The 11,229-nt window shown below is 41.1% G+C and overlaps 1 protein-coding gene across 1 annotated transcript in view; it reads right to left on the reverse strand.

Annotated features, from left to right (window-relative positions):
* Positions 1-9,688, reverse strand: part of LOC117040899 (E3 ubiquitin-protein ligase RNF213-like) — a 57,881-nt gene extending 48,193 nt beyond the window's left edge. The window contains 8 exon segments of the mRNA XM_033139004.1: positions 1,837-1,999; positions 2,695-3,272; positions 3,568-3,726; positions 4,951-5,124; positions 5,567-5,750; positions 6,730-6,852; positions 8,335-8,433; positions 9,631-9,688. Of these exon segments, the coding sequence (XP_032994895.1) occupies positions 1,837-1,999; positions 2,695-3,272; positions 3,568-3,726; positions 4,951-5,124; positions 5,567-5,750; positions 6,730-6,852; positions 8,335-8,355 (1,402 nt within the window). The 5' untranslated portion in view covers positions 8,356-8,433; positions 9,631-9,688.
* Between the last annotated feature and the right edge of the window lie 1,541 nt (positions 9,689-11,229).

Consider the following 11,229-nt stretch of genomic DNA (forward strand, 5'->3'; position numbering starts at 1 on the left):
GACACCCCAAAGTTTACTATCTATAAGTTCCGCCCCTGGAAGTACTCCAATTCCATGTCTTTCTACTAGGACCTACATCTTTATTCAGTGCTTGACACAACATCTGCATTACTCATGTTTGCTTCCTTTGCTTTTTATGTGAAGTTGTGAAGTGGAGTAAGCCACAAGGAGGCAAAAGAACTATTGTGATAATCTGAAAGTGTTTCTCAAGATGTTCTGAAAAACAACATTTTGGGCTATGCTGCCCTCTCAAATTAAAAACAGGAAATGTGTCTTGCTCTTTGTCCACTGGCCACGCCTCCCCCACATTACGTGTTTCATGACAACCTACAGGGAAAACCTTGACACACTCTCTGAAACTATATAAGGAAGCTACATTGTAGGTTGGGCCCATGCCATGTGTTCAACACTTCTGAGATGCACCCTTAATAATAATAATAATATTTATTATTTGTACCCCGCCCATCTGGCTGGATTTCCCCAGCCACTCTGGGCGGCTTCCAACAGAAATCAAATACAAAAATATCACACATTAAAAACTTCCCTAAAAAGGGCTGCCTTCAGGTTTTTTTCTGAATGTCAGGTAGTTGTTTATTTCCTTGACCTGTGATGGGAGGGCGTTCCACAGGGCGGGCGCCACTACCGAGAAGGCCCTCTGCCTGGTTCCCTGTAGTTTTGCTTCTCGCAGTGAGGGAACCGACAGAAGGCCCTCGGCGTTGGATCTCAGAGGAGAACAATTGTTCCTTCCAAAGGTGGCATGGTTGGATTGATTAAAGGTAAGATCTCAATTGTGTGGGCTCTCTATTCTATGTCTTCCCCTTAAAGAACCTGCTGGAGGATTTGCCTCCCAAAAGCCACCTCATGAAAGCAAATTTACCAATCTTAGGATGCCTCATAAACATTGTTGAAGTTGCCCATGCGGCTTCCCCACACAACTCATTAAGAGGTACATTTGCTGAGAAAGCTGCCATAGTCACAGCCACACTGAATGCACTGAAATGTGATTTTTCGAAACAGGAATTTTGAGGGGCTCATAAGCTAGCATAATACATCAACCTTGCTAAAGTGGAATTGGGCACCTTCTTCCCTAGTGTGTTAGGAAGAAAAATATTAAAATAAGGAGTTCATTAACAGAACAAAACCTGTAACACAGAAATGCATTTTCAGTGCTCTCCGTACATCCAAGGAAAGCCACGCCTTTTCCAATGGATGTGAGGGAGAAGGACAAAAAAAGTTGTTACCTATGCAAAAAATAATTCACTTTGGGAATATATGATGGATCCATTCTTAAAACCACTCTGTCCAAGTAAAAACCACACAGAATAATTTGCTATGAAAAGTGCTGTTAGTTCAATAATTTTTCTTGCTGAAATGATTGCTTCTCACAACCCTGTGCATGTCTCATTTAAATATAAGGCTACCTGTACACATAAAAATATGATGGAGACATGAAGTGGAACGAGATCCTCCTTCCTTTGCCCTGCCCACATATAAGTTTGTGTGCACATGCATACGTGTCTTGAGTGTAGAACTATGTGTTTCTCAATGTGGAAGGAAATAAGAAATTTAAGGGAGAAAAACAGGAAGCATGAGACAAGGGAATGAAAGGAGTTGGTGGCTGAGAAATGGACAGTATAACATCCCATTTTGGGGTCCCTCCTGCACTGAAACATCTTGCAGGTCCCAGCTTGTACACAAAACAAAATGAGGAAATACATCATATAATACATCTATACATAATATAACAGGGCATTTCAAGTGTACATCATATGTCCCAGTAACTTTTTAGCCTTTTAAAACCATGAAACAAGAATGGCAGGTGCACATCTGTTCTACCTTCCAGGGATTCTTTGACCCAGCTGACAAAATCCCTCCTGAGTGCAAGCTCCTCAAGGCACCTACGACGTGGTTCAGTTATGTCTTGCAGCGATTTTTTTACACGCATCAATTCAGTACTCATGGAGGAGAGTTTCTCTTGCTGAAACTGGAATTTCTGTACCTGAAAAGGGAATAATAGGATTTTACTGCACATTAAGGATGTGAAAAACCTTTCCCTTGATTTTCATCTCCCGTTTTTCAGCCCCATGGTGCTGGGTGTCAAGAGGAGGCATAATGGATTGTTTCAGATAGGATTCCTTCTAGGAACACTGGAATGGCTCCCCACACCTCGCCCCTCTCAGGAACCTGCAGCTGCACTCAGTGTTCCAATGGCAAGGCATCAGGATCACCCTACCGCTGCTGCCCCACTGACCGCAACTATGGCTTTTGTTTGTTTGTGGAGCCTTTTTTGGGGGGAGGAGGAAGAAAGGAAAATGAATAAAATCAGACAGTAGCAGTGTTTAGCTGTCCAAACCAGTGGAACCACAATATCTACATCGGAAATCGAACCGATATTACCATGATATCCATGCAGCAGGGGAACATTTATAAATATATATTTTTCCCTTTCGGAAAACAATGAGTTAGGCTGCTTTATAGAGAGAAATTTCAGTGCAGAAAAAACATGCTAAAGAAATTAGAGAGATCCAAAAAGCCAAAGTACTAAACAACTCTATATGTAATCCACATTTTGTGTTCCTGTGATAACATATAGACCCCAATGAAAAGTGCACTCCATCAGCTTTTGAACAGAATGAAGCTACGTAAGTTTACTGGATAAGCTCTCCAACTGTGGTTTCAAAGAAATATACTTACAAAGTTAAGTAACTGTTGCAGGACTCTGAAGTCACCAGAGAGATTCAAGCCTTCCCTGACCTTGTCGATAACTTTAGCAGAGTCCATAGCCAAATGCAATTCATGATACTGCTGGATTTGTTGAATCCGCTCATCTATCCATTCTCCAACATCTTGACGCTGTAGATTGCACATAACCTGAAAATCCTTTTTCAGATCCTCGTAACGGTTAGTAAAATCTCTGAAGAGCATGTCTACTTCAGAAAACATGAGCTCTCCAGATTTCAGACTGTTATATAGCCTCAAGAATTCACTGTAACAAGGATCAAAAAGGGAGGGAGGCACTTCATCAAGATCCAGAGCAGCAATATCCTCATCAACAACAAGATTTTTGGCTGCCCACTCCCAGCAGTACTGGAAGACGTCACTCTCTTTAAAGTTATTCACAATTTCCGCTATTTTCTTCAGGGCTGGACTCAGGTGGTAATATGTCTCAATTTTATCAGCACTCTGGGAAATGTCTCTCACATTCACAACATCTTCCAATGCTTTTGAGGCCAGGTTTTCACTGTGCTTCTGCTCTATTTCAGCAGTATCCACTGAAAGTAAAGAGAAAATCAGAACTTGGACACACACGAAAAAAAACTTCAGTGGGTCTTATCTTTGCTATACAATGGTTCACATTGCAGCATCAAACACCAAACTGTGACGTTTGTTTAAAAAATGAACAATGATTTGCAATTTCTACCCAATTTTTCCACTTGGATCAATCTGCTTTTCTGATGTTGGAGAGTTCTAGGATATTCTCATTCCCCGGTTTATTTCCACTCCCAATCTTTGCAAAGGAAAACTAACAGAGTCACAGTTCTTAAATTACCCCCCCCCCCTAAATACCTTTTATATACTCTTGCACTTTCCTGCACATGTTCAAGAGGGATTCCAAACAGTTTTTCTCCCTCTTGACACACAGTAGTTCTTGCAGCCTCAACTCAAGTATTCCTTCTAGTTTTGATCTGTGCTCTTTTTCATCCAACAGCGAAAGGTGCTTGCACCCTGAAATGAAAATTGCCAATTATAACCACCTGCAAAAAAATCCCTATTTTCTTTCCTTTTACAAAATTAGATCTCCAACTTGGACTCACCATCTCCCAAATAAGCTCTTAAAGAACAAGGGCATTCCAGAACTCTGCTTCTCAACAGCTGGTGCGCAAATAACACTAAACTGCGATTTAGCATTACATGCACAAGCCACTCTGAGCCCAAGTGAAGCTACAGGCTTAAGTGCTTCCCTTGTCTCCTCTCCCATGATTGGATAAAAACAAATATCAACTGAAAGGTATACTCATTTTTAAGAAGGAATATCTTTAATACAGCAGGAGTAACACAACATAGCGGTAAGCAGACTGCTCTGTCAGTTACAGGTGGGTAGCCGTGTTGGTCTGCCATAGTCAAAACAAAATCAAAAATTCTTCCCAGTAGCACCTTAGAGACCAACTGATTTTGTTCTTGGTATGAGCTTTCGTGTGCATACGCTTGTCTGATGGAGCAATCTGCCCTCTACTTTCTCTGCACACTGTTCCAAGGGTTCTCCCAACCCCCTGGGGGTGGGGGGAGGGGAGTGGACAAGGGAGACACAGGGGGAGGAATATGTGAAAAAAGGTTCATTGTGCTAGGGGAAGTCCTTGAGAAGGCTTCCACTGATAGGGCTCATTGGCTGAATCCCACCCCATCCTTATAAAAGGCTACAGATAGCAATCACTATCTTAGAAGAAATAATCTCCCATCTTTCACACACAATAGGCATGCTAATTGTATGTGAACCTAGTTTGCATGTCATGGTAAACTCTGCAAATGTGTGAGCTACTGGAGAATGGAATGAACACTGTCTTCAGTCTGTAATAGGAGGAGCTTAACCATAATCCTGGGCTCAGGCAATACACTAAACCAAACCTTAGCTCAGCTCAGCATGGAATGGGAGTAAAATAGACCAGGCTGCAAACTCCTCTCTAATTCACAAATTCACATGGTCCTGGTGAGCAATAGTTTGGCTTACTACGAAATATGAATTTGGCCAATGACAGCTACAATACATGTGTCAGCTAAACACAAAGCCATTATGTTTGCTTCAGAAATGCAGCTTTAAAATGATATGCAACTTCAAATTGACATTAAATGGATGTGCTTTAATTGAGTAACATTTATTAGCACTTCTTAACTGGACTTCGGTCCTATATTTTACCCATCTCTCAGTTTATATATACAGATAAACACACTTACTTAGTTCCCAAATGGACAGAAACTGCTTCTTGTGCTTTAAAACCAGCTCTAAATGTTTAACTAGGATATGGCCTGTCCTGAGTTCATCAGAAACCTTTGTATATACAGAGTCAGCGCTGGCCATTAGCTCCTGGGCTTCTTCAGTAAGTTGGTCCAGAATGTTTCCAACTGCACCTGTTAGATCAGTCAGGTATTTTAAAAACAAGCAAACAATCTTTGTCCTTAGGCACAAAAATAACTTCATCCCCCATGGCAGCTGGAAGCAAAGTGACCCTTTTAGGTTTTCTTACTTCTCTCTGTTCTACACATAGTTTGAAAATTTGCTGCCCTACTTACAACAACAGTGACCCATTATTCGTCAGAAGATATAAAACATAAAAGAACTGCAATAGCCTGCAACATCATACTCTTCCAATACACACAAGATTTGTGTTTCAGCATAAATCCTCTACCAGTTACTAAACCTTAACTGACTTTTCCTTTCTACAACATCCAATACTAATTCTCCTCCTATTCAACTGTTTTGATATTAAATAACCCTCTGTGCTCCTTTCAATAATAAGATATTTCCCACCTGCTCCCAGAACTTAACCCATTAAATGATACCTGCACTTACCATTGAAGATGAAAAGATGCTTGATGTCTGGCCAAACAAGCAGATGATTCAGCACGCCTTCCAAATCTCTTATAGGCTTCCCTGCTACATCAGTTGGCCATGATTTTATGATGGCAGCAGATACAAGTTTACCCAGCTTGCTCAGATTGTAATGGGATATCAGGTCAAGGAGATTAGTCTGTTCCTACATAAGACACAAAATATGTAGAGGGTTCAGGGCCCTGGATGTTTTGCCACTGGAGGCAATGCAAATGCTCTGGATACCTGGAGAAGGCAAACACCTTCTCCAGGCATCCAGAGCCTGTCGCTAAGACAACTGCCTCACCTCGCCTCACGGACAGGCCAGCCCTGGCAGCATTAGATAGCGATGAGTCTGTCATTTTATTTTCAGAAATTTGCTACATCATTTTAAAAAGTTACTATTCATGTTGTTGTTATTTAGTCATTAAGTCGTGTCTGACTCTTCGTGACCCCATGGACCAGAGCACGCCAGGCACTCCTATGCAGCCCAATCCAACAGATTCCAAAAGGAACTTGCTTTCACAGAACTGCTCATTGTGAGACTTGCCAAATAATTTGCTGTTCTTTCCTTAAGGGTAAATTATACGGCAACAGAAATTGATTTACATTTGATGAACACCTCAAACAAGTTGGATTCAGACAAAAATACAGTTGATGAATGACTTTGTAATCCTAGGCTTGTCACTGAGCAAGCATTAGCCACACAAAAATGACTCCCAGTTACATGATTTGTCAGCCTGCCTTGATTGGAAATCCAGAAAATCAAGCAGGATTTACCTGTGGCATTGAATTACAAACCCATTGTTAGTTACTCCCAGTCAGGCACATGTAGCATAATCTCAACAAAGTAACAGTACAGTGGTACTCTAGTTACGAACTTAATTCATTCCAGAGGTCCGTTCTTAACCTGAAACTGTTCTTAACTAGAGGCATGCTTTCGCTAATGGGGCCTCTTGTTGCTGCTGCGCCGCCGGCACATGATTTCCGTTCTCATCCTGGGGCAAAGTTCTCAACTCGAGGTAACTCTTTCAGGTTAGCGGAGTTTGTAACCTGAAGCGTTTGTAACCTGAGGTGTTTGTAACTCGAGGTACCACTGTACTTGGAAAATAAGTGTAGGATTCAGAAGATTTTAGATATAGTACCTGGTATGCGAATTTTACAGCATCAATGGCACAGTTTTCAAAAGCTTTGCTAATCATAGGGTCAAATTGTTCCATTTTCTCATGGCTACAGCAGTAGGCTTTAATCTGTTCAACAGCAGATTCCTATCAGGGAAGAGCAAAAAGAAAAAGAAAACATTCTACCTGGTTCCAGTTATTTAAGATTATCAGATAAGGAAAACATGGAATGAAAGTAATTTAGGACAATAAAACAAAGCAAATATATTTTTCTAGTAATGGTAACTCATAATAATTTTATTATTTAAACCCTGCCCACCTGGCTGGATTGCCCCATCCACTCTGGGAAGCTTTCAACACATATAGAAACATAAAAAAAAAATCAAACTTAAAAAACTTCCTGATGATCCTCCAATCTGTACTGTACTGTGGATTAGCATAACTGGAGGATTTTTGTTGTTGTTAAGTGGCACTGTCAGTTGCAAAAAGGTGAGACTTTTTAAGGAATGACGAAACAGATTTTTGTGCCACCTTGGTGGATGGGAGGAATAGTTGCACTGGAGGTAGCTGCTCCAGGAGTGGAATGCAAGTTCAGCTGAGACAGGGACAAATAGATAAAGAGCACACAATTCTGTTCCCATGGCAGCTGCTCTTGGTTGGGCTCAGAGTTATTATCCAATAAGGAACAGCATTGCCGCTACCCTACATTGGGTTTGGCATCAATGGTTCATGGGGGAAGGGAGTAAAGGACCTGAAGTGTCTCTGTGAGCAGGGAGATCTCTCTCTGATGACCCAGGGTGGGGTCTTCTGATATGCAGAACTGGGGTGCTGAGAGGAATGAAAAGAGGCCTCTTCTTCACTAAGCTCCTAAGGAGTGGATCAGAACCACCTTGCATTTGAGAAGCTTTATCCTGTTATTTTGGTTGAGGGCAGAGGGAGAGATTCTGAAAAAGAGATCTGGGTCAGAGCTTTGGCCTGGTTGGCTTGATCAGACTGCCTTTCCCTGTCCATTTGCCTTTGTAAGGCCAGGTGTTGACCCAGAAAAAAAGATGGGATCAGCAAGTGATTGTAACTTTAACTTAGTTTACTCTCTGCTTGTCCCTGCTGGTCAAGCTTCCCAGCTTTGATAAGGAAAGGTATCTTTCCTCAATATGAAGAGGTAAGGGGGAAATGTTTATTTCCTAGCTCCCATCAGGAGGAGGAACAAGGCCCTTCTTTTAATAAAGTGGAGAAAACTGAGTAAAGAATGGAGGAAAAACAGAAGAATCAGCTAATTCAGAACAGCTGCAGATTAGACAATGAGTGACAGCAGACATCTCCTGAAAAAAGACATCCTGCCTGGAAGGAGGGAGAACACATGCAAATTTAATTGAGAAGTTTCCTGTCTAGGCTGGTATGCCATAATTTTACACAGGCTAACTGACTCTAGAGTCCATCAGAAAAAGGTGGTGTGCAATATTGTAGGGCTGGCCACGCCCACTTTCAACTCTGGCCACACATATTTGGCACTGCTCATTGCTGAGAAGCAGCCATGTCAGCCATGGGGAAAAGCCCCCCCCCCCCCCGATTTAGATTGAATGTGATAGATTCCATTTCATATGAGACAATATAACCCATGCATCTCAGTACCTTTTTGATTCTGCCTTCCATATCTGTGATTAAAGTTTTCTTCCACTCTTCTGTGAAATTTGCATTACCGAAGTCTATTTTCAAAAAATGATCCCAAGCCTAAGAAAGAAAATTATTATTCAGTTAAATTAACCCAAATTAAGAGCAGAAGGGGGTTGTATTTAAAGGCCCTCTTTTCTTCTTGGCAGAAGAAAAGAGCAGCATGTGACAACAATCCCCTACCCTTTCCCAGTAGGTGAGAAATAAAATAAAAATGGAATGATGAAAAAGACAGGGATAATGCCTGCATCTTTAGAAGACAGGCTGCACACATCACAGGAGCTTTTAAAAAGTGGCAAAAAATAAGCGACCAGATCCCCATCAGCGACATCAGCATCAGACAAGAGAGGGGGCATTTTGTGAGGCCTCTGCAGGGTCCACTAGGGCTGCCAACTTACCCCCTGGACTCCTGGCAGGGGCAGACCTGTAGATGCCAGCCTCACCTTCCTTCACCTGCCAGCTTACCTGGTAGAGGCCCATTTCAATACTACATGCAAAAGGAGGACCACACATCTCCTTGATGCTTACCGACTTGCCACTAGGATTACCTGGCAGAAAGGGAACTGTAATGGGCTTCTGTCAAATAAACTGGCAAGCAACTGTCCCACCGTTGCTCCACAGTGTTTGGCAAGCCTCTGGGGGAAAACTAATCAGGCTTTCTTAAAAAGCTGGGACTAGGCATGTACATCAGTCCTTGGCTAACACGCCTACTCCTCTATGCTTTCTCCTACTGAGCATGTACTCCTAGTCTATGACATCTAAGAGAGCATATGATAAGATCCCCCCCCCTCTTTCTCTCTCTCACACCAACTTTCTACTTCCTCCCACCATTTTTATAATTAGGCTAGGGGCTATGACTGGTCATTTTTGCACACCAATAAAGCACTGGGTTCTCAGTCACTATGAAGTACAGAATCTCTCTCTTAGAACCCAATGCAACTGCTGGGTTCAAGTGTTGCACTAAGGAGAAGATTGGTAGTCCCCTGCTCTATGTAGAGGAGCCACCACACTAACTTTGATATATTCCCAGTCTGGAAATGAGTGGCACTCCACTCACTCTCTCTCTGCATGGCTTCGATGATTTGCATCTGAGCAACAGTGACTCTAGGCTGGGCTCTCTTTGGATGGGTAAACTTCATATATATGGTGTGACAAGGAAGTAAGGGCAGCTGCTAAAAAAACCTCATTAAGTTAAAAGAAAGAAAAAACACTGCATACTGACAAAGATTTGAATAGCTCTAGTTGCAAAATACAAACCTCAAGTTCTGCTGTAAATGTGAATATAACTGAAGATGAATATGAAAAACGTTCTAGCAAAGGTTTTGTCAAAACTTGATGAAACCAGGTCCTGGTATCTGCACAGAGCCTTTGGAATATTTCTGAATCCTATTATGCAAAAGGGAAAGTTACAAACTGCTGAACACAAGAGCAACCTACCACTATTGAGATTTTTACATTTTGGTTTTTATCACATAGTTCTGCTATCAATTCCATTCCTTTCTCTCTCCCCTCACCCCAGCATTTAATGCTCCCTCCTTCAAGTATAACCCAGTAGGCACATTGTGGTATGAGATAATACAGAATATTCTATATATTTTTTAAAAATGCAGTACACAACCTAAATAGTGAGAGATGGTACTGATACTAGAGAAAGAAAGATGTCAACCTTTCATTCTACTTTATGCATCTCCCATATTATTGGGCACTGGGTGGTATTTCACATATACAAAAATCCATTCCAGATTTTGGTTAGACTTAAGCACCTTTACCTGCCAGTAATTTAATTTTTTTTTTTAAAGGATCCATTCTAAACTACTATTCATACAAATACATTTAGAAGTTGTAAGATATCAAAGTAAAGAGAATCTTATTTAGCCAATGCAATTTAAGCAGATGTTTAAACCAGTTAACATTACATACTCAAGCTTGGGCTTATGTGCTCCTCCACTGTTTCCACTTCCAGTTAACAGGAGCTTGTTGTTATTACTAAAGCATGAACTATAGTTAGCGTCAATTAGTATTTATTGAAACAAGTCAGGATCATTAATTATTACTTAAAGTTTGCTTTTTCAATAAACCGTAGTAAACACTAACCACAGTTTGTCAATTTGCAGTTCATTAGAAACAGAAGCAAAATGGAGAGAGGAAAACAAAAGCAGGGGAGGGGAAGAAAATGGGTACAAGTTTCCACACTATCACATACCTGTGGTTATTTTACTTAATGCAGTTTCATTTTATTGCCCTGTTTGTCAGTACATGATTTACAGTATTAATTGGAATATGGATATTTTGAAAACTAGTAATTATTCACAAAAGAAAAAGAGGTGGCCATCCCAAGTGAGGTCCACCTAGCATCTTCACTGACACCATCTGGTCCAGCATTCTGTTTCCAATACCAGCCAACCATGCACCTCTAGAACTCAAAAAGCATGAAGTTAAAGGTCATCTCATTTCAATCCCCAGGATCTGGCAGTCAGAGGTATCATGTCTCTCTGAATAGAGAGGTTCCATTTGGGATCTTTGTAACAGACATTGACAGATCTATAGTCTCTCCGTTTTTTAAGTCACCTAAGCTCATGCCCATCATATCTTGTAAGGAATTTCATGTCAATATCTTTTAGGAAGGAACCCTGGTTAATGCTGGCCAAAAAAAAAAATCATAGAAGGGGAAGAGATGGCAGTGTTGTGACTCCTAATCTTCTACTCTGATCTGCTTTTAAAATGGCGCTTGTTTCGTTTCTAGTTTCTGCTGGTTTTGCTCCTTAATTTGTTTTGTTTTTAGCATTTTCTCTTTGTTTTAGGTAGCTTATTTTGTACTGTGTCTATTTTGCTTAAGCCACCTTTGTGTAATTGTGT

This window comes from Lacerta agilis, chromosome 2 (assembly GCF_009819535.1).
Source record: "Lacerta agilis isolate rLacAgi1 chromosome 2, rLacAgi1.pri, whole genome shotgun sequence".
Lineage (NCBI taxonomy): Eukaryota > Metazoa > Chordata > Lepidosauria > Squamata > Lacertidae > Lacerta > Lacerta agilis.